Below are 24,026 nucleotides of genomic sequence, written 5' to 3'. Positions count from 1 at the left end.
GATATTTTCCTTTAGGTTTGCTGACATTCTGCATCGTCTTTAAGCCGCAGCAGTGAAAAATATTGCTTTGCTTCCTTTCTTTTTTTATTTTTCAGTTGTGCCGAGATGGCGGGCAGTGAATGCTGGCTGGGCTGCACAGTTGCCAGTGAAGCTGGAAACGCTTGAAATGTTTAATGGTAAACAGGATGCAAATGCTCACTTTGACATTGTGGCAGATCTCAGATGGAATAGCAAATACAGAGCAAACACATTTACTACTGTTGTGTTTCGGTGCTTGATTTAAAGCGCAGCGCGCTGCAAAGTCAGTTCTAAAAATGCATGTTTTCACTGGAAACATTTCTCCTCGGCTGGTTTGTATGCATAATGTTTCCCTTCAAGGTCAAGTATTTCTACACATCTTATTTCTTGCATCAACAGAATGAGCAGTTTCAGCCCCACAAAGCATTTATCTGCTATCTGCCTGCAAAGCTTTGACACACATGATAAATGTTACGCTTCTAAGGTCGCCGAGTGGAATTACACCCAGTGGCTTGGTGTCTGCATTTATAGTGGATTTGGGTCCGTGTGCTTCTGTCTGCGTTGTGTTGACTCTGTGTGTGTCTGTGTGTGTGTGTGTACAGCGCACATCATTAAAGAACATGTAGGGAACACAAAAGCACCAGTCCTTTCTTCGGTGGATGATAATGCAGCTGCTGTCTGTGAAGCCAGTCAGAAACGGTTAAGTATATTCCCTCAAAGAAAGCCTCCACCCTGCCCGGCGATAAACAAACTTCCTCTCGGTCAATAAAATCCAGAAAGTGACAGCTTCACTCATCTGCACCACTACAGGAGAGAGGCCTAGTTTGTGTCCTGGTTGACAGATTAAAGCCAAACAACACTGACATTTGGTGTGAAGCCAGATTAACTTTGCTTCCTTGAAGCCTGTCCAGCAGCAACAGAGAGTGAAATCCCCAGAAAAGTCCTGTGGTCTCGCTAATTGGTGAGCTGTGTGGACCGGCCTTTGATTTATCTTAAATCTTAATGAGTCCGTCCAAAGCTGCTGAGATATTCCGTCTGAGATGGTAAAACACACTCACTATTCCCTGCTTTCATTGCTCGGTCAGATGATAGGAGACCTCGAACATCAGCCTAGTGAACCCGTTGAGAAATCAAAGAGAATACCAGAGATCTGTTTAATAATTTATTTGCATATGATTATCGTAAAAATACTGAAAGAGAAATGCTTATTTTTGTTCTACTTTTCTGCCACTTTTTTTTTCTTTTTTTTTTTACAATCTAATACACCTTTAATTGCACAGGACAAAAGTCTGCCCGAACAGACACATGTTTCATTTTCTTCTTTCTTTGTGACATGTAGTTTAGAGATATCTAATGACCATTAAAATGCAAGTTCTCCATTTTGTTTGCTCCTCCACAATTAACAAACAAGCATATAAACGAGGGTCATAGAGAGGCCAAAGTCAGGTCAGATGGCTGTAAATGCTGAGCAGACTGGTCTTATAGAAATATAGTATTATATACAGGCAGTTGTTTTAAATAGAGGACTGCGCTGACAGCTGGCGTGCTGAAGAAAACACATGTCGGGAAAAATGAACCAGTGAGTGATTTGTTTAATATCAGTGTTTGTAGGTCAGGTTAATATTAAGGTCACAAAGCTATGATCTGGAGAGTGACCTTTTTTAATTCTCGCTGATCTGCAACATGATTGCCAAAGGAAAATATACAACACGGCACGACCACGGGCACTTTCCATTTCAAATCAATCGAAGTCTCCTCCACATTTTTAAAAGGTAAAATCTGTCAGAACAGAACGACTGCTCCTCACGTCCCTCATTCATGTCTGTCTGGTTTAATGTGTGAAAAAAACAAGCAACATTGTAATAAAAAAGTCAAAGCTCCAGTACTCGTAAAAAAAAAACCACAAGGAACACCTCTTTTTGCAATAATAGATAATAACTTAGCATTCAAAACAATGCCTATATGAATCAAATAAGATTAGGAAAACATGGACGTTAAAGTCCATACAGCGAAATGCCACCAAAGCAACAGTTAATGTGGAAATTTGTACTTTTCTCATGAAGAAGCTTCCACTTTGGCATGCACATGACGTGTCCCGCACAGTGTCACTTTTGTCTCTCCTCTGACAGATAAGACAGGCAGGCAGAGACGGTGTGAAGACTCAGATGCTTTGTACAGATTTGTAACAAGTAAATCTCCCAGTACATGTGGAAGACAGTATTTAAGAGGAAGCGATGAAAAGTGTGTGGGTTTTTTTTTTTTTTTTTGTTTCCCAAAAGAAAAAGAAAAAAGCAAAACAAAAGATAAAAGAGAAACGATGGTTGGGTTAAAAAAAAAAAATTGATTGGATTGAAAGTCTATAGATGTGAAGCTTCTCTTAAGAGTTGTTTCAAAGCAAATATTTGCTTCATCTTGGCACTGTTGTATCATCTAGACACTGAATCCTATCAACTGTGTTAACTTTCCCAACCTCAATCTGAGAGTGAAGAGCGGAAGCAACTGATTCCCAACCAGCAAAAAACACATGCAGACATGCAAACACAACCTGAGAGGGGGCAACAGGAAGTTTGGCCTTATGTCAATAGTCACAAATCCACAAGTGTTAAGTAATGAACACACATACTGCAATGGAAAGTTCTCTTTAGACGGACACTATATCTCCAGTAGGGAAGAAATCTCTGTAACAGTCCTCGTCCTCTGTAGGCGGAGCTTCCGTCTCTTCCTTGTCTTCTTTTTATTTTACATGAGGCTCTTTGCACCAGAGTTTGTAGGTAGTTATTTATTCATTCTGCATCCTCTGCATCCAGCGGCTCACACTCTGATGGGGAGAGTTTGGCTCATCTGTTGCCGTACGATTTCCTGACTGCTGTCCGGACTCTTCCTGTTGTGTCCCGGCAGCGTTCCTCCGAGCCTCAGCAGGTCCCTGTCAATGCAAAGCCACACATGTCAGCAGCGGGTTCACGGCCACTTTAAAGATAGTAACTAAACATTAAGTGATCTCATTTGGTGGATAACGGTCTAATAAATCGTGTGTCACTGCGTAGATAATAAGCTTTAGACCCCATGGCTATAAACAATCATAAAAGAACTAGCACCATGAGAATAGGATAGAAAAAGGGAGCTTCAGTTCAGCTCATTCATCACATTTCCAGTTTTAATAAAAGTTCAAAATAATTCCTCAGCTACTGTATCTTGGGGATAGTGCTGTAGCCTCAGTGCGTCCTTTGTTCCTCGGCCAGTGTCCTTGTTTTTAAAGCCCTTGTGGCTGAAGATAGTCTACAGATAGCAGCGCATCTCATATCCTTCCCCTCCCTCCATTATCTGGCCCAGCATCACTGCACAGCCAATGGCAGGTGAGCCGAAGTGAGAGCACGTCGCCTGAGACGCACATGACAACAAAGGGAGACGCTCTCTAAATCATGCTCTGACAAAATGATCCTTTCTTTTTTTCCCACCTCTTCCTCCTGCTCCTTCTCTGCCTCTCGCTCTTGTTGTTGCATACAGATGAGGCTATAAATTAATCATTGACATGTCATCTGCACACAGTGACGCGTGGCATAACACACAACACACACACACACATACCTCTCCTATTCGCCCATCACAGCATCGGGCATGCCCTCCCCTGATGCATTAAAAAGCTCATTAGCAACCTAATTAAACACATTGCTCTCTTTTAGCTTCTCCTCAATCTCCCCTATTACTCACACTTCATCACTTCCTGCTTTTCCACATCAGCAGCTCTGGCTGCTGTCTATTCTATCACCTATATTCCCAGAATCTAGCCAAGTATAGGGGGATTAAACCGAGGTCAGCCATTACATTTCCACACACAATTAGCTTCACTGAGCCCAAAATCTGGCATAGAAATCACCCTCGGGGCCCAGTGTTAGAGTGAAACTGTGAGCCAAGGAGCTGGCATGAGACCTGGATACTGTGTGTGCACGAATTGTGCTTTTTTTTTGGCGGAAACGGGAAGTTACCGCACAGTGAGGGCCAATGAGGTGAGGTTGTGTGCTTGATCGATTATGAATCACAACAGCACTGAGGATGCTGCATCCAAAGAGGCACTAATCATACTGTTAATTGCAGGCGATGAGTAAAATAGCTGAAAGAAAGATTTGTCATAGTGAGACGGGCCACGTATGAATAAGTCAACTTGTACGGTTCCCAGGGAAGTGTCAGCAAAAACAAACGCAGGGACAAAAACATTCAGCTCAAGTACCTTCTTAAATCAACCCAAAGCATGAAACAAACCAGGCACAATAAGCATGAACATTGTTGTGGGTCTCTTTAGGCCGACCACTATTTCTTTTACCATGACATCTTATTTCAACAACCCAGAGGCAAGCCTCCGGTCCACTCTGCACCAGGAGGAGTCGTCATCATCAGCTTCACAGCCGTCACATACAATGCAGCAGGCAATTTTACACAGGGTATACGAGAAGGAATTGCATCACCCAACCCCATTTTTTTCCCACTATTTCTGCTTTCTGCTTGCTGTCATTGTAGAAACACCTCAACAGCAAATTGTGCCTATATGGCAAATGCAGGACCTCAACGTTTTTAATTCAACACAACCATAATCTCTCTAAACAAATTCTCCATGTGAATATGTAGAGACTTGGACAAGATATGGTGCCAGGAACATTATTTATAGTTTGATTAATCACATTTGAGCAGGTTTTGGTTGGCCACAGATAAATTGCCCATACTGAAAGGAAAAGAGGCGGAAAACACATTGACAGAAATTGATCCGTTTTGCAGTCACATACACACATGGCCGGAACTCCATTCTCACTTCATTCATTGGACTGTAAAAATTATATGGCAAATGGAAAACAGAAGACTTGTCCACACTGGAAACCCCAACATAATATCTGTTGCACCAGAACCTAATTTGTTGCCGGAAAATATAGCAGATGAACGACGGAGTATTAGGGCCAAATTTAAGATAATTTTTTTTAATCTTTCGAGAATAAAGTCATAATATTATGAGAATAAAGTCGTAATCTTTTGAGAATAAAGGCGTAATCTTTTGAGAATAAAGTCGTAATCTTTTGAGAATAAAGTTGTAATATTGTTAGAATAAAGTTGTAATCTTTTGAGAATATAGTTGTAATGTGTGAATAAAGTTGTAATCTTTGGAGAATAAAGTTGTCATATTAATATAATTAATAAGCGACCTGCGTCAAGATGAGGAACATGGAGCATTTCATTTTGATTTGGGATTTACAAATACTTTTACTTGAAATACTTCATATTTTTGTCACATCAGCACCACATTATCTTTAGCATCAGAACTTAGAAAAGATTGGGAAAGAAACTGAGTTTGTTTGGAAGAAAGAATCACACAGACTTGGAGGTATTCATCTCTTTTGGAGGAATGGCTGGTAGTGTTCATGGATAACGCTGGTTACGTCTGTGTGCTAATGCTATTTAATAATAATACATTAGACAATGATAAAAAATAAACTTTATTCTTGCAAAATTATGACTTGTACCCGAAAGATTACATTTTTTCCCTAATCCTCTGTCGTGCAGATGAGTTCAGAGATTGACAGAATAAAAAGCTGTAACATTGCAGATTTAATCATTTACTACCTGAAAACGTGTTTCCAAATACTGCCACATTTCTACTTTTCACCGTGGCTTCTGGCTGCTGCTGCAAACTGAGAAACCCCAGTGGGGTGAGACGCCGCGCTAAACTGCAGGTGCACAGTTACGTTAGGGTCGACCTTCTCTACGTAGCCTCGGGATTTAGTTTGCTGCAGCTACTCAGAGTAAACTGTAAATAAATTCAGAAGAAAACTTCACCTGAAAAAGATGATACATTTTGCAATAAAAGAAAATGCAATGGTGGCAAAAGAAAGTGCTTTGCTCTAAAAAGAAGTGAAGTATAAGACGTTTTCAAAAAAACATATTATTTCCATCTGCTTCTCTCCATTCACCTCTAGCTATGAAAGGCAGTTTGAGAACAAAGCTGAAGGATCATCCATGACTTGAATCTTTCTTTATTTAAGGAAAGTAACAACTACTGCTGCCTCTAAGTGAGGGATTAGGGTGTCGGTGCGCTTCAAACAAGGTGCTTGTCAGTTGGTTGAGCAGCCTCCCCCTCCACCCACATCTTTCCAATGTTGGAATTCAGGAAGGAGGGGGTGCTTCAATCAATTCCTCTAACTTTCCCAACAACTCAGCAAGCTCGCCCACAGAGAGGAGCGAGAGAGCGAGAGAGAGAAGAGGCAGCTGAGTTTGAAACTGACTTACACACTCAAATATGCGGAACCTACAAATTTCAAACCTGGGTGAACAAAAAGGCAATTAACGCCATTCACATAACCAAGAGTTGAGCCACATTGGGGTGTGAAAAGTCACGTCATCACAAACAAGTTGTGTTCACCAGGGTCTTGGTTTCCAATAGTTCTGATTGACGCCGATAAAAACCCACGTGCACCAGAGAGTGAATGCAGATTAAAGCCACCAGTCACAAAGCCATTTAATCTTTTGACCTGTACGAATGGTGTATTACAGTTACAATTACAAACAAATACATTTTCAAACCAAAATATTAAGCGGGGCCAGACGTTTTCCGCCGCCAGTAGCAGGAGGCGATGACAAATTCAAATTCAATTTATAAAAATAAAAAAATAACTAGTGATATAGTCAATATTTTGGTCAAATCTGTCCTTCGCACACCTCAAAGTGTTAGTGCATAAAATCAAAAAAGGTCCAAAATAATAATATGAACAAATGTCATGTCAAACTTTCAATTCTATCAAACCTATCAGGCTAGAGTGTTGCGTTCATGGTCAGTGCTACTGCAGGAATTTATGTCTTTCTTTTTATCTTTGAGTGACAGTGAAAAGTTTCTCTCTAGTTATAACGGGCCGCCATTTGAATAGACTGGGTGTATTAGTTCAATCGATCCATCAGACTTCATTTAAATAGCAGCTTTCATACAACTCAATGCAACTAAAAGAGCTTCACAGGATAAATAACAAGGAACCAACGCGGACCATTCACTGATCGACCATCCTCATAAAACCACATAAGAGTCACAAATATTCAACATGAAACTGAGAAAAATGAGGACATTGTACAGCCAGAGTGCAAAAGTGGGACTGAATGGCCAAACATGTACGAACTGGTCGCGCACCGTGGACTCACCCTGAGGTGTTGCTGGTCACCACCTTGAGGCTGGCGGCGTTGCGCAGCAGCTTGTCCAGGGTGCTGACGATACGGGAGAATTTAGGCCTCAGGTTTCTCTCCTTCATCCAGCACTCCAGCATCAGCTGATGCAACACCATGGGACAGTCCATGGGCGGAGGCAGGCGGTAGTCCTGCTCTACTGCTGTCATCACCTGAGAGACAGGAAATCACAAGTCACGTGAGGCCGCGCTGAACTGCAGAGGGTCAGGAGTCAGAGTGGGGGAAAATGTGACAAATAAATTGTTGCTTTACTTGACTTGTAACCAGGGTTACAGCGAATAAATGAAAAACAGTAACTAATCATTACAACTCTAATATTAAACATTATATGTTAGCTTATAATTACATGAAAATTGCACATTTACAATTCAAGAAGGTCAGGTCTAAACTTTAAGAAATGTGTACATGACACTGTGTATTAGTTATTTGTTTCCAATGATAGATTGTTTTTTTCTGATTATTCCGACATCACGCCTGGTCAACTTTTCAGTAGGGGTGAGCAATATGAGCTTAAAATGGCATCATTGCAATTAAACTATTTCACAGAATTTCAAAATAAAAGTGCCTGTGGTCATATGGAACGATATAACAGTTAAATAAAACTGTTAATAAATACATATATATAATAAAACACAATAAAAAAATGTATTTACGATGCAAAATAAATCTATTACTCCAAATAACTCCCATATAACTTGACATTAAGTCTCCAAGTGCTAACATGCTTACAAGGACAATGTTAACAGTTAAATCTAAGTAGCTAATGATACTGTCATTAGCCCTGTGTATTATGTTCTTAAGGTCACAGTCGTCATGAAAATTCATCCTCGCTTCACCAAGAATGTCCATACAACCTTAAACCAATCTATGTCATTAATTTCAATAATGTTTCAGTGCGTGGAAAAACAACACTGCGTGGCCAGAAATGTGAATAAAATGAAGATTAAATTTCCACATTTCCTTTCGCATTTATATTGACCGCGAATATATTGCACAGAGAAATGTAATCAAATTTCATGTGGCGCTTCTTCAACTCAGCACCGAAGCTCTGCCTGGTGATTTGTATTATTACTCACTCTGTTTAGCCTTTGTTAATGCAGCGGAGGAATAATCCCCACTTAGCATATTATGTCTTCCTTTACAAAAACGTACAAAAACAGTATTCTCACAGTTGTCACTTCAACACTGGCGTGATTGATGGCCCAGACAATAAGTGGGGGATGAAAACATTCGCTCATTGATTTGATTTTGCCTAGCAACTGCATTTTCCTCTATTAAAACTGTATGGGTTTTTAACTCCCCACAACAATAAAAAAATGCCATTTGGGAACATTTCTGCAGCGCTCTTCTTTCTCCTCCTGCTGCTTGTCCTTTGATTTTCATGTCGAACAAGTACCACTGTTTATACCTCACATTTGTTGACTCTGTTGCTTATTGAGCGATGACTGTGGCACAAAGGCTGTTGGGAACAATAGAGGGTTTCTACTTTGATGCTTTCATTACTGCATGTGGCTTTTGTTATGAAAGTTATACATACATTACTGGCATTTTTCATTTCGACTCCTTTATGCTTTATTGCTATCAGCGTTACAACTCTCTTTCTGAAGCACAATACAGAGCAGATATTCCTCAGAGAATAAAGCGGAGGTGCACACGTTTTTGTTCAGAAAGGAGGAACCAAAAGATTTCTTTTTTCTTTCTTGCTCTCGCTGCTGTAGTTAGAATGTCTGTGCCGTGCAGATAGACTACAGGTAACAACACCCACGAAAAAGAGCCTCTTTCTGAATATGCCTTTGTGTGTCTGTGAGTGGGGAGGATTTGCAGTATGGATTTGTTGAGGGTGGGCAAGCCGGGCCTGCAAATAAAGTGGTAAAAAAACTAGAACACGGACACACGGCTGCACCAGCATCTGCAATGAGGAGATAAAGACCGCAGAGCAGGCCCAGGTCCAGCATGTCACGCTGGAAATCAAATCCACAACAGCTCAGAGAAACTTAAACACACAACTCCATGTGCATTTTTTTTTTTCCCATTGATATGCATTCGCAACATGGTACAGCAACACAAACTCACATCCTGGTTGCTCATGTCCCAGTATGGCCTTTCACCGTAGGACACCACCTCCCACATGACGATGCCGTAACTCCACACGTCACTGGCAGAGGTGAACTTCCTGAAGGCGATGGCCTCCGGTGCCGTCCACCGAATGGGAATCTTCCCTCCCTGCTCACAGAGACAGCGAGAGACAGAGAGAGAGAGAGAGAGAGGCACCACAGGAGACACTGCAATCAGTTAACAACAACACACGGAGACAGAGAGAACACAGGCTAATGCAAAATTCACACTCAGTCCCGCATCATGTTTATGCAAATGTTGGCACACACGAGCAGTCACACATACTGTACGGCACGACCATACGCATATGTGTGATCAAGTGATGGGGATCACATTAGCAAGCACAATTAAACACACACACAGTAACCACAGGAGAGCAGCACCCACACTCACACACGCACGCGCACGCACACGCACACACACACACACACACACACACACACACACAAACACACACACACACACTATTGTAAGTAGGACACTGCATTGGATTTTATAATGTGGACAGCCAAACCTAAACCTTATCCCTAACTTTAACTATCTAACCTTAATCGAACCGCAATTCACATCTAACCTCTAACCTTAATCAGTAACTCATTAAGACCAATCTTTGGTTGCCATGGTGACTACTAGTCCTGAAGTTTATTTCTGTCTTTTTAAAGACAAAACAAAAAAAGGTTAGAGAAACACAAACATTTACATCACAGCACAGAAAAACAGTAATAGTGTAATACTATGGTAATACCACCTTTTTACTACAGTACAGCTTTACATTAAAATAAATCCTCATTATCAACCTAGGACCTGGACATTACTTTGACAATGACATGTGGTTACTGTTTTATCTCCTTATCACCAGTGTCATTACTAAGCAGGAAACTGCATAAGGAACGAGATAGTATTACCACGATATTACCTCCATAAAATAAAATGACCATGTTGTCACTGTGCTTAAGTGTCCTTACCCATAACTTTAACCATGTTACCTAATTGCCCTAAGTTTATAACATAGCTTTAACACTCAAAAAGCCCTGTAAATTTGCATGGACCGACCAAAATGTCCTCAAAATTATATTTATGTCCTTACAAATATATATATAGAGACAGAGAAACACACACATGTTTGTGCTTCATTCACAGTGAGGACACTCAGAGATAATGCAGCCCCTTAACCTAACCTTAACCATCACAACTAAGTGCCTAACCCTAACCCTTACCCTTACCCTTACCCAAACACAAATCTGAGCTTGACCCTAAAACCAGGTCTTAACTCCCAAAAAGGCCCTTTAAAGATGTGAGAAGCAGCCAAAATGTCCCCACTCTGTATCCTTAATATACTTTTTGTTCCTCACAAAGCCGCAAACACAAGAACACACACAGAATACTGACCAGGGAGCTTGTGTAAGTAGGATCAGCTGAAGTATCATCTAGAAAGCGTGACAGGCCAAAGTCGGAGACCTTGCAGACCAAGTTGCTGTTGACCAGGATGTTCCGGGCAGCGAGGTCTCGGTGAACGTAGTTCATGTCAGACAGGTACTTCATCCCCGCGGCGATGCCACGCAACATCCCCACCAGCTGTGTCATCGTGAAGCGCCCGTCATTTAGCTACAGAAACAGTCAGAGGGAAGAATATCAGTGACAGAGAAGGGGGGGAAAAAAACCTGATGTGTGTTGAAATATGGAGGAATAGACGACAGGACAGAGTGTGGGAGATAAAGACAAGGGGACTGTGCCAGAGAGCCAATCAGTCACTGAGGCAACATAAACATGACATCTGTCATCATGCTTCACGGCTGCTACTGACAGTCACTGACAGCTGACCTTTTCACACATGCTGTTCAATTAGCTGATTAATTATACTTTTTACTATCATACTAAAGCCATTATGGCTCAATATCAACACATACACACATACACACACACACACACACACACACACACACACGGAGCAGCAACATTAAAAATGAGAACCAGACCAGGGCAGGTATTTTTTCATTCTCCAACAGACTCGTTGTAGGTACAGGCTGTTATTTTCATCTTTTGTTTGCATCTTTTTTTTTTGCTTATTAAATTTAAAGCCCAGCCTGAGACTTAGAATAGTGTTTTACTCGAAGCCTATTTCCTCCATGATTTGCACTTTTTGAACACCGAGCATTTCGGCTACTTTTTTCCATCACTATGTTAAAAAGTACAGTTTACACAGAGACTATAAGAATGTGCAATATAGAGCGTCTTATATCCTTTTTTTCCAGCACAACCTAGGCAATCTGATCCCCAAACTTGAAAACACACCTGAGCAAAAAGTACTCAAAATGTTGCAAATCGGATTGAAATTTGTGAAATTTGGAAACGGTTCAAAGTTCACTTGGCTCATTTTTATGAATAAAAAAGAAAAGAAAAACAGTCAATTTCTGTGACTTCTGCACAATTATCGCTGCTTTATATCACTACTAAAGATGCGATATATAATGAATTATAACTTTGACTCAACAACACATAAGCAAATGAAAAAAAAAATGAAATTTTCTAAAGCCTGAATATGTGACCTATAAACACAAACCCCCTGATGTCCATGTAAGGAGTTGTGTATTATTCCCACGGCAATTAGCCATGGGTGCACCTGCAGCACAGATCCGTACCATGGGACCACTTAGGGTTAACATCTGAAGACCATGAAACAAACGTGAAATTAGACTTTCAGAGATAAATCCTCCGCATTTATGAAGGGAGCCGCAGTGGGACGCGGCCCTGATCGTTATAAATCAGCGCTCCGACCCGATGAAAAGTAATCAATGGAATGTCGACGCACAGTAAATACTGATAAATAATAACTCAGCAAATCGGCGACAAAAGCTGCAACTGCAATGAGGTCTGCTCTCATGACTAGAATATTAAATACAAAGTAGAATTTGGCGGAAAAGCAATTTTCGACACAATCAATCTCTTCTTTGACTCCACAACAAGAAAGCGAGGAGCGCAAGATGTGTCATGACAAACCCATAAACATACTGCTTTGTAGTCTGCACACTCCAGTGAGATCTGACGGGAAAACAAGCTGGGATGGATGGATGTATAAACAGTCATGATTCATAGAAGGCCTTCAAAGCTGCGGTGGTGTGCATATTTAAGTGTGTGTGTGTGTGCATGATTACTGTATATGTGTAATGTTTCTGCGTGTGCATATGCCGTGTGTCCATGTCTGCAGGGAGCGGCCGTATGTGTGTGTGTGTGTGTGTGTGACACTGGGACAGTTTGTGCCTGTGTGACCGAGTTAACTCTATCGTGTCTTTGTTAGAGCAGAACTCAGAGTTCCTCTGAGTCACAGGCAGAGTGACACTGGCGGGGGAGTCGGGGGTGAGGACAGCACAGGCTGGGTGAGTTTTTGTGTTATCTGTGGGACAGCTGACTGAGAGGAGTAGGTGAGATGGAGGGAAGAAGCTCAGACTGCTCTGTCAGATGGACAACTAATTGTTTTAAGCACTAATTCATCGGATTTCTCTTTGTTTTTAAATGTCTCGTCATTAAATGCTGTCTACTGCAGAATAAAAAGTGAATTCATTGCCAGTTTTCTGACGACTAATTCACCCACCCAAGTCACTTGGAGTTTCTCAAAAAGAAACATATTTACTAGTTTCAGCTTGATATTTTTTTGGTGACATCTACACTTGTTAGTTGAATAATTGAGAATATAATTGGTGAGAGACACTTAGTGGAAAACAAGCAAACAAGCAAATTAACACATTTCAGCATTTTGGAAGCAGCAAATGCAATACTGACTCTAAACAAATTGCACAAAAAAAAAGAGATTGTTGTCAATTTTTAAGGACAAAACATTTGGGATTTCAATAATTTACAGACTGAAATGAGGCTGTAGCACAAAAACACAGTAGAGTGCAGTGAGAATGCTTCATTAAGATGAAGTGTAGATTCTGTGTAATCTCTCGCTCTCTCACTCATTCTTCGTAAAAGCACACACTCAAAATTAATTCAGGTTTCTGTTGAATCTTACGCCGCATTTGATGTAAGAACTGTACAGTCTGTTGAGGCTATTTATGGAAGCGATGTTAAATATTCAAGAGGTTACACTTCATTTTGAGTTCTGTGAATAAAAACATGACAGCATTTCCTCAATTTAAATTGATCAAACAAAAACATATACTGTTGGATGCATTCATTAAAGTCATGTATTTGATGATAGTCCAGACTGATCTTTTCATTGTTGTGTAAATGATGTCAGAAAATAGAGAAATCTTTTTAAAGTTGCATAAAAAAGATCTGCAAATAATCCATGATCAAAATTCTGCTGATAAATCGGTTATTTTTTGGACATTTAATTGATAATCAATATCATTTACAGATACCACAAGGATAAACTCCAATTTCTTGTTAGTTTTTTGCAAATCACAAAGGCCAAAACCCAAAGATATTCAACAAAACAGATATTTTAGTTCATCAGATATACATGTTTTCTAACGTTCACTAGATTGTTTTGTCCCTTTAATTATATTAGCTTTTTGGCTTAGTGCGTGCAATAACGGGTATAAAATGCAACAAATACCACAAAACAGAATTACTAACATTGCACTCACATGTTAGCGGACGATTCGTCTGAGACACAGTTTGCTGACTTGTAGTGAGGAAGTGTTACACGTTGATATTCTGTTGCTTTGCATTTTCTTATGCTGTAACACAAGCGCCGGCCGGTTATCCATAGACTTTATTTTATTTAAAACAAATGTAGTCTTTGGTTTGCAAAACAAACTCCCATCTTCAAGCGTCAAGAGTCACAATTTGACCGCGACCACGTCAGTTTCTGAAACTAAAAATTCACAGTCAATCGCAGTAGTGTCCACTTATATTATGTGCCATGTTTTATCATCTTTTTTACCCTCTAAATGGGAGCAGCGCCCGTTTTGATCACGTGGGCTCTGCGTGTTGTTAGCATGTCGAGCCAACATGATCACAACAACAGTGTGTGTGTGTGTGTATGTGTGTGTGCTACTGCTATTTCAGAGGTTTAAACATTTTTCTTTAACCTCTGAAATCAGAGGCTACTTAGCCGCACAGCGAGCGCGAGCTAGCCATTAGCACCACGCTAGCTCATCCTGAGACGAGCTGCTAAAACAACATAATTTCATAAACCAGCGCCACCTGTCGACTTTCAACAGCCTCCGTTTGTTATTTACACCCCAAAAACCAGCTATGTCAATTGCTTTCTGTGTTTTAAATGTGTCCTGAAGCTCCACACACCGACTTAAGTACGTCTGCGGGGCCGGCCCTCGGGCTCTGGGTTTACCTGCGGGACGAGTCACTCACCCTGTGTGGGTTGGGCTAATCCAAAATAGTGAAAACAAGGGGGGTGTTCTCTGAAGACACGTTACCTGTGAAACACGGGTGATCTAAAAGAACACCCCCATTAGCTCTTGGTACTTTCCTCCTGATTAAATTAACCATAGACTGTATGAAATTAACATGGCAAAAAAATCGAATATTCTTCGATTAAAGGTTAAAATGGGGTTAAAGGTTAAAATGTATGTAACCCATTGGTAAATAATAAATGGGTCCGTTTTTCTCATACCTACTCTTACTGTTTAAGTAATATTACTTTATCAAGCCTATTCTAACATTCCACACTACAAAATATGTAATTAAAGTATGTATGATTCGTTCTGATATCGTATCGGATCAATATCGGTATCGGCCAATACTCAAGGCTGCAATATCGGTATCGTATTGGAAGTGAAAAAGTTCTAATAATAGGAACATCCCTACTATGTTCTTTTGAAGAAGACCTGACACAAGTGATTGAGACCATTAACTCCTTAAAATGTTTACTGACACCATAAATCAAGTGAGTATTAGACTCATTTCCCATTTACTTCCATTAAAAAACTTCCATTCTCAGCTTTTCCACAGCAGTCACAGCAAGTCATTAAAAACTCATGTTAGGAGGCAATGAGTGCATGAGGTGTTTTAGAGGTGACATCAACATATAATTATAGGATATGACAACAAGGTTTCAAAGCGAGCTGATCAATATCAAGACATGTAAATAAAGCCCAACCCAAAAACTCTAATCTTTTAATGCAACAAATCAAGATCTCCCTGAAAGATTAAGTGAATACACAAGCAACACTGTGTCACTGACTCCCGCACAACGGCTACAGAGAGTGAACTCCGTCACAGTGCAGCCATGCGAGAAAACCCATTTTACTGAATGTAAAGGACATGTAAAAGCCCCCACGCAGCTGGAAATGTACCGCGTGACACCTCATTTCTCATCCAGCCTTTGTTCCCGGTGTTGTGTAGGTGGTGGCGGTCTGAACCAGAACTGTGATAACTAATGCATTCTGTAGTTGTACAAAGATGCTGTAATACGCTGTAGCAAACCCACCCAAAGGTCGGCAGTGTGACAGCGTTCCATCAGGAGTTTGTGTATTGGAAAGCCTGTCAGAATCACTCAGTCACGTCAAGCAGAGACTCTATGCCTGTCTCCGGGCGTTATATTACATATTTAATCTCTCTCACTTAGCAAGTGAGCGCCCCGGGGTGTTTTACAGAGAGGAAAACATTGTGCTAACCCAGAGGTGTGGCGAATGACTGTCTGTGTCCCTGATACACGCAGAAAGACATTTTGCCTGTCAGTGAGGTGTTGCGGCGTCCCGTCAAGCTCACCCTGAGGAAGGAGTCGAGCGCTCCGTTCTCCATGAACTCGGTGATGATGAGGACCGGGCAGCTCCGTGTCAGGACGCCTTCCAGCCGGATCACATTGGGATGGTCAAACTGGCCCATGATGGAGGCCTCGCCCAGGAAGTCCCGCCTCTGGCGCTCCGTGTAGCCAGCTTTCAGCGTCTTAATCGCCACCACCATCTCCCGGCGACCGGGCTGTTTAAGCCGCCCACGACACACCTCGCCAAATTCACCTGGAGTTAGAGACAAAACGGGGGGTGGGGGACGGAGGGGGTGAGGGTGATTAGGGAGTAGGTTTGAGTGAGGAAAGGACAGAGGAGGAGGAGGAGTGGAGGGAAAAATGCAGGAAAAGGGAATGTTACTACTCGGGATTCAGGAGTGAAGTGGCTGATTTGAAGGAGTTCCGGGTCAGCCTCAACGGCGGGAGAGGATTAGAAAAAGAACGAGGAAACAATGGGAGATTAGGGGTCATGGATGTTAGGGAGAGAGGGAGTGGCTCGCAGCAATCTAGTGTGCAACCTGGGAGCGGTGGAAGGAGACAGAGGAGCGAGGAGGAACTTGGGGGTTTTGCATTTGGTGTCTGAGTACAAATGTTTACAAGGGAAGAGGGAAAGAATAAAAGAATAAGAGACAGAAAGGGAGAGAGGTTGAACGAGCAGGAGCAGACCGTCATTTGAGGTGAAATTAGGACACAACATGCCGCTGGAGAGAGAGAGAAGAAAAAAAAACAGACTAGAGGGGAAAGAGCAACATAAAAGATTTTCACTTCAATCCTGGCCACCTGCAGTGCACATGCACGCTCTGAATCCTAACTCATTTCTCCCAGAGAGGACTCTCTCTCATACAAGAGACACCAGGGTTTGATGGCACATGCCAGTTCAAATAAATCATTAATTAACCTGAATTGTTCTCGGTCCTATTGCACAAAAACAACAGCGCTGTTTACCTGCACCAATGACTTCTTCTATTTTCACACAGGAGATGTCTATCTCTTTAGCAAACTCGTGGACGGCGTCATTGGGGTCTTCATAGGTGAACGGGTCGATGTAAACTTTGACACCCGGAGAAACTGAGAGGGGGAAAAAAAAAATGAAAAGGTTAGTTTCAATCATGTACCTTTTTAACTGTAATGATAACATCAGGCTCACAGAGGTGTGAGCGGATTTGAATATTATATATTCTATTAACGATCTGTCCAGGGTGTGACTCCGCCTATCGCCCTATGGCAGCTGAGATTGGCACAGCGCCTCCTGCGACCCTCATGTGGAGGATAAAGCGGTAGAAGATAGATGGATGGATATTCTGCTAAGTCCTAATTGTATTATTTCAGTGCAGTATTTATTTTTAATTGTGCATTTTTGTGTGTGTTAATTGTGTTCTCTGTGTTTTCACCTGAATTCCCTCTCGATGGATGCAGCTACACTGCGCTCAAGGTAAATGTCCCAAAGGGACTGCAGAGTGGTGAGATGCATCGTATCTTTTCATCTCATTTTGTATCATATTAGCCTCTTTGCAGAATTGATTTACTATGTTTCACAATGGAAGTATCTATATTTACAGAAAACAAAGCTAAAATTACAGTTTACAGTTTAAATGATATAGGAATTAGCCCATGTTCCACAATGACAGTTTTTCATTATCAAAATCAGCTTAAAATGTGACACTTTTAAAGTGATTATAATGATTTGTTGAATTTGAAATGCAAACATTACATTGGATTATTCTCAGTGCAAACTGCAGAGAGCAGAGAGGAGAGTTTTAAGGTGAAAACGCTGCAGTAATATAAGCTTAGCAGCCATTTTCTTCTTGTGTCTGCTTTTTTTCAGCCGCCTGCTCGGGACTTCCTCTGTGCAAAGACGCAAATTATTTCCTGCCTCCATCAGGTGATTAGATAATTGATTGAATCAGTTGGTTAATTGTACAGGCATGACCACAGAGGCAACAGTTCCCAGGCTGAACACACAAACATACTGTATTGCTGTAGTTTCTCGGTGTACTCCAGCTCTGAGCCGCTGCGCTGCTTCCTGTAAACAAGCAGCACATAAACAAAGTCACATTCACATAATCACTCTTGAACCTTTCCAGGTACAGCACATCAAATTAATGTCTCACAAAGAACCACCTCACACACGGAGTAACTCCGAGCTCTCTCCTCCATTCTGAAGCCAAAGAGTAAGTATATGCACTCTGAAAGCATGTTAAAATTTAATGAGCCTCTTTGTTTAGAGCCCGACTAACAAAATGCAACATGTAGTACAGGCTGTCAGTAATAAAAAAAATCAAACACTTACTTAAGGCAGACAACAGCGATAACCACCAAGGCAACAATGACCACCAGACCTGCTGAGGCCGAGCCGACGATGAGCGGCAGCTGGTCCTGCACTGACTTCTGAGGGTCACCTGCACCAAATAACACGCACAACAAATGAGTAAATAACACCAACAACTCCACTTGAGAGGTGTAGCGGTGGCCTGCTCGGCATCTGTAATGGCTGCTAATTAAGATGGCCGTAAAAGCTATTATGCTGGACAACTAATTAAAAAAAAACAACTGCAATCCTAGATCACCAAACAGGGAGTGTGAAGCATGCGGGAGGGGGGCGACGGCGTTCATACTGTGTAGGGTGGTGGTGCTGAAGTCCATCGGGTTGCTGTAGCGTCCATATCCAGCAACGGTGCGAGCTCTGACCTGCACCACGTAAGGTGTTGCCGCCCTCAGCCCCTCCACCTTGGCTGAACTGTGTTGAGCTGTTACAGTGTGTGACATGGCCTGGCCCTGAAGTCCAAAAAACACAACAAAAAAACTGTTAAAACAGTAGTTGTCAAATGTTTTGTGATCATTTCCAAATAACAACGTGCTGGTCACTTGCTGCATCAAATACATTATTATTTGTGACGGACAAATCTGTTCTTCTGGACCCGTCCACATCACACACACACATTTTTTTGGGAGTGCTTTCAATGTGTCTTTTAATATTCGGGCCAGAGAAGCAGGTCAACCTGGTCTTTGTTCACTCTGAAATAAGTTTAGAACCTCCATCATCCAGACAAAGCGTCTGAACCAGCTGGTGGAGAGGATACACACAGACATGGCGAGTGTTTTCCTTATTACACAAAAGCCATCGAGCAGCAAAGCCGCCTTCAGGGAAATGCAGTGCTGATAATACAATGTCTTTGTTTTGATTTGTTTTCTTGGTTTAAAGTGTAAATTACTTCAGTCATTTGGGCAGCGCCCAGGTTCTCGATTGCTAAGCGCCTTGGTTAAAAACACCTGGCGTCTTCTGTGGATTTCTGAACAGACCCTAAAGTCTATGAAAACCTGCTAGACTGTGTTGCATTCAGCCTGCAGCCCAGGCTCTGATTAGGTCCATGTCATCCCCCATTTTTCCCCGAGCTGTCCAGTCTGACACTCCGCTTACACTGTCATATGGCAAAAATGCCTGAAACCACAGATGACACATCGCATCACCAGTTGCTGAGTCTAACGGGCCCATACTCTCCAACAGTTGAGTTGTCGAGACTCTACAGCCCACACACATGTCACATTGTCATACTGATTTTTTCCATAAAAATGTGGGACGAATAGATTTGCACAGTCAATAAGTTACAGTGACCTACATGAAAGCAACAGCTAAAAAAAAAAAGTTACGCGCTTACCCTCTCGTGGTATCTAATCTCGTAGTCGAGGATGACTCCGTTGGGTTTCTCGGGCGGTAACCAGGACAGGCTGAGTGTGTCTGAGGTTGAGCGCATCAGATGGACAGTGGGCACCGCTGACGGAGCTGGAGATAGAGAAGGAGTACAGACTACGTTGGAAAGGTCGGCAAGTTAATACAGCATCACTTCAACTTCCCGAGTTTGCCAGGATTTTCCCTCTTTTAAAGACAAACCATCACCGTGAGATCATTATTATTCAAAATGCTCCAACCAGAGTGGTTTAAGAAAAGCAGCACGTGGTTCACCTTCACCGCTCTGCACTTTATTGATTTGTGAGGCCTGAAAGTGACTCAATCGAGAGTCATTGTCCTGGGTCCATAAAGTGCAGTGCTGTGGATTAAATGCAGGTTAACTGGGAGAGTAATCACAGTGTGTGAAAGGGGCAGAGCAGTTTGGTTGATGATGATGATGCTGCAAATATTAAGTGGCGAACGTTGAAAGGTGACATTGTCAGTGACTCCTGGACTCCTGGTTGACATTGAACACATCACGTGTACTTCACTTGTCATCTGTCTTTCTTACACTTGATCGGGAAAAGGAGAGTGTTCTTTCCATCTGTTGCTCTCGCTGAGTTTGTTTAACCGTGTTAATTAAAGCTGCTGAATGCATTAACTGACCCACGTGTTCTTACAAGTGATTCAGGCATGATGTTGTCAGTGTCAACAAAGACTCCTGACAGTAATCTCTTCTCCACTCAGTGTGTGTTCTGCAGACCTTTGAAGGTTAAAACAATTAAAAACCTGGATTTAAAAGTGTTTTTACCACTGGGTTTGTGCTTCATCGGCATTCCACTTCCACCAGCATTAGTGAGAATGTAAGACCCCGAGTGAACACGCCAATTTCTCCTTAATCTGCTTTTTTTCTGACAGCGATGCAAATTACAGCATCATTTCCATTTATTTATTTATTTATTCCAGCCATGAGCATAGCCATTAGTCTAGCTGTAAGCCACAAAACCTTGATTTTTAGAACTCTTACATTTCATTTGGCTCAATTGAATAATCAAGTGAGAGAGGGACCAAGGTAAAAGATGAGCAAAACACAGGGTTCCCACACGTTGTATGCCATTAGCATTTAAGTAGGTTCACCTGGGTTTAAAAAAAAAAATTTGACTATGAACTAGTCTATATGGAGGAGGAAGGGGAACATACAGACAGGAAGTTAGCCAAACATGAGGCAAAAGATGACATCACTGACTGTGACTTTAATGATATTGGTGTTAACACTGCTCTGGACACTGGGAGCTCATTACACTCATGGACATTGACTGGACGTAGGGTCCACTAACCAGTCTGATTCATTGTGATGGTAACAGGTATTGATTGGAGCAGCTCTATGAATTAACTTGGTCTGTGGACACACTCACTGTCATTGATAGATGTTTTTCTGCTTACCGGCTTGGTTGGTGGTGATGTTGACTGTGGAGTAGCTGGGTGACGTGGGGTTTTTCCCAGAAACACCGTTGACACCCTGCACCTCGAAGCTGTAGCGCGTGTGAGCCTGCAGGTTCCTCACCACCACCTTCCTCAGCCTCAGCCCCAGCCGGCGAGGAGCGATGTCCACGTTGTCGTCGCAGCGCGTGCACGGACTGCGGTCTCGCAGGCACTTCTTGCACACCACGTTATAGACCAGGTCGCTCCTCCCACCCGTGTCCTCGGGCTCCTCCCACTCCAGGGACAGTGAGGTCTCGTTCACGCTGGATATAACGTTGCGAGGCGCTGAGGGGATGGCTGCACAGATGCAAAAAAACATGTTTACATTGTCGTCCCTCATAAAATATCTATTTAAGAATGCATCAAGCACCATTGTTGGAACCCCCCCCCCATCTTGTTTTTGGTTCAGTTTGGTCTGCCCCTGTAGGTCCCTTTTGCCTGGAGGCCCCAAAGTCTCTTTTTACTTTTATTTTTTTCTGTACCATATGTACAAATAAACGTGTTATTTGTTTTTCATGCCCCTAACAAAACATGGAAATGTGTTGACAACATAACAACTTGGAGAAAAAAAAACCTTCCTGGTTCTAAATGAATAAATGCAGTAGCAGGAGAAAAAAAAAAACCCTGACAACTGTTCATTACTATGTAATGTTCCTTAGTATAACACTCAGTCCTATGCAGCACTACAGTTGTGGCCCATGTCCTTTCCTACACATAACTCCACTCAGCGCTCGTGGAGCTCGGCTAATCCACTCATGATAGAAATTCACGTTATAGTATCAGTATAACCCAAGGCCACCTCGTCTCAATGACCTGTGCTGCATTTTGACTGAAGTGTATTTGAAGCCTGGATAAAGTGAGATAACCACAGAGGGAGGCGACAAAGACTGGTTCAGCATTTCATCCTATTACAGTGAGAGAAGAGAGAGGCTCTCCCTCAAAGCAGGGATGGGGGAGCGAGGAGGAGGAGGAGGAGGAGGAGGAGGAGGGGGGAGTGAGAAGAGGGGAAGGTCTGTCAGCTGAAACTGCCGGGTCCGGCCGGAGACTTCAGCTTCTCAGCCGGTTCACTTGCCCGGAGCAGCGCTTCACTCGCCCTGTCCGTTCTAATTGGGCAGACACAATTCAGAGTGGAAGCTCTTCTAATTGGATACCAACCTAAAACACACGCTGAGTCCAAGCTGCTGGCCATTGACTGGCTGAGCTTCTCTTGAGCAACACGACCACTTCTTACACAAAGCACAGACTGCCTGGCACAAGCTCTGACAGACCTCAGGGACAGAACTGTCAGGCCCGCGTTTTTCTATGTGTGTGTGTGTGTGTGTGTGTGTGTGTGTGAGAGAGTGTTTTTGCATGTTTATTCAGAGGTGATGCTTGAGTCCCTGCCCGCATGTCTTTGAGCACTGGTCAATGTCAGAGTCCACAGTGTTCCTGTGACGAGGATCTGCGGGAAGACAGTTGCGGGCCGTGTGTGTGTGTGTGTGTGTGTGTGTGTGTGTGTGTGTGTGTGTGTGTCATTTAGCATGGTGAAAAAAGCCCTCGGGGGGGTAATTTTACGCAGTCAAGACAGCACATGTCCCTCTCCATCAGCACAACTGCTGGGGCTTCTATCACAGGCCTGTCCATGCAGAATGTGCATGGATGTTGCACTCAGCCACACGAGATTAGACTACAGACTACATTCACCCAAACACACACAATTTACATTTAAAATATTGGCAAAGCCGCTGCAACAATGAACCGAACAACTTAGTTCAGTTATGTTTATTTCAAACAAGGATAAAAATCGCCTTAGACTCACATTTGAGGGGATAAACACCAGCGTTTTTCATCTTTTATAACATATAATACTCCTGTGCATTGTGAAATACTTATTTACCAACATGGAAAAGGCTATATATAAAATAAATAAATACCAAAGATATATGTAGATTTATCTGATAATTAAGGTCATGTCATGTGAGGGGCACTGCTCATGCAACTTTATGAATGCATTTGCACTTTCACCTCATCCAATACTGAGTACGCTTTTCTAATGTTACACATAGAGCACTTTTTTTTATCATTATGTTTTTATTTATACTACATTTTCATTGTTCCTAGTTTTTCTAGTTCTAAATAAATTTTCTCTCACACTTGTCGTGACCCGGCCCTTTGGGGGAAAGATAACAGTGTTTTAAATTGAATCTAATTCAGCTGAAAAATCTCCACGGCTATCAGAGGGAGAACGTTACACCCGTTTTCCAACTGGCTGTTGCTATTTTAAATGATTCGGTATCAACAGCAGCGATCAGCCGACAATAGTTTCTTTTACATCTCCTGGTGTCAGGTGTGTTCTGAGTTCTGTCTGCCTGCAGTAAGAGTGCATGCAGCAGCATGAGCAATTTAAGTGGAAACCAGTGGTGTCGCGCTGCGTTAACACTGAGTGACAACGCAGTCCGGTTCGCAGAGACACTCCGCGGTGTGGGAGGATTTGATAACGAAGCTATGACCAAGATGCCAAGTGTAATGTCTAAATGAATAAAAAAAAAAAGGGGGAAGAAACAGGTAAATCTTCAGCTGCACACTCACCCAAACACACTCCAACCTCAAACAAGGTTTACTTTGTCTTGTTTGTGCAGTAGACGATGACTTACTGGTGCAGGTAGAGTCAGGAGGATCACTGTCAGCGCGGTAGAAACCGTTCTGACAGGGACAAATGCTGGCTCCTCGAGCACTGGTGCGACTGTTGGCCGGGCAGGGGGTACAGTTTCCCTCCCCAAATTTGGATTTGAATGTTCCGGGGAAGCAAGCTGGATGAGATAGGGAGAAAGAAACAATAAGTAGAGAAAAACAAAGACAGGATTC

At 42.3% G+C, this 24,026-nt stretch overlaps 1 protein-coding gene across 3 annotated transcripts in view; it reads right to left on the bottom strand.

Moving 5' to 3' along the window:
* Positions 1 to 1,167: 1,167 nt before the first annotated feature.
* The window catches only part of ephb3a (eph receptor B3a), a 37,585-nt gene continuing 14,726 nt past the window's right edge, over positions 1,168 to 24,026 (bottom strand). For 2 of the 3 annotated variants that reach the window (XM_058627028.1, XM_058627038.1), the window contains exons 5-16: positions 23,816 to 23,971; positions 21,144 to 21,479; positions 19,690 to 19,814; positions 18,649 to 18,808; positions 18,324 to 18,432; positions 18,004 to 18,056; positions 16,979 to 17,101; positions 16,018 to 16,265; positions 10,732 to 10,947; positions 9,301 to 9,450; positions 7,186 to 7,379; positions 1,168 to 2,941 (exon numbers count right to left, since the gene is read on the bottom strand). In XM_058627028.1, coding sequence (XP_058483011.1) covers positions 2,830 to 2,941; positions 7,186 to 7,379; positions 9,301 to 9,450; positions 10,732 to 10,947; positions 16,018 to 16,265; positions 16,979 to 17,101; positions 18,004 to 18,056; positions 18,324 to 18,432; positions 18,649 to 18,808; positions 19,690 to 19,814; positions 21,144 to 21,479; positions 23,816 to 23,971 — 1,982 coding nt within the window. In that variant the 3' untranslated portion in view covers positions 1,168 to 2,829. Of the gene's footprint in view, positions 2,942 to 7,174; positions 7,380 to 9,300; positions 9,451 to 10,731; positions 10,948 to 16,017; positions 16,266 to 16,978; positions 17,102 to 18,003; positions 18,057 to 18,323; positions 18,433 to 18,648; positions 18,809 to 19,689; positions 19,815 to 21,143; positions 21,480 to 23,815; positions 23,972 to 24,026 lie in introns of all 3 variants that reach the window. The other variant, XM_058627047.1, reaches the window with a different exon arrangement.

This window comes from Solea solea, chromosome 1, assembly GCF_958295425.1.
Source record: "Solea solea chromosome 1, fSolSol10.1, whole genome shotgun sequence".
NCBI classification, from domain to species: domain Eukaryota; kingdom Metazoa; phylum Chordata; class Actinopteri; order Pleuronectiformes; family Soleidae; genus Solea; species Solea solea.
Note: the sequence above shows the minus strand (reverse complement) of the source record. Positions and strands in the feature narration are given on the sequence as shown.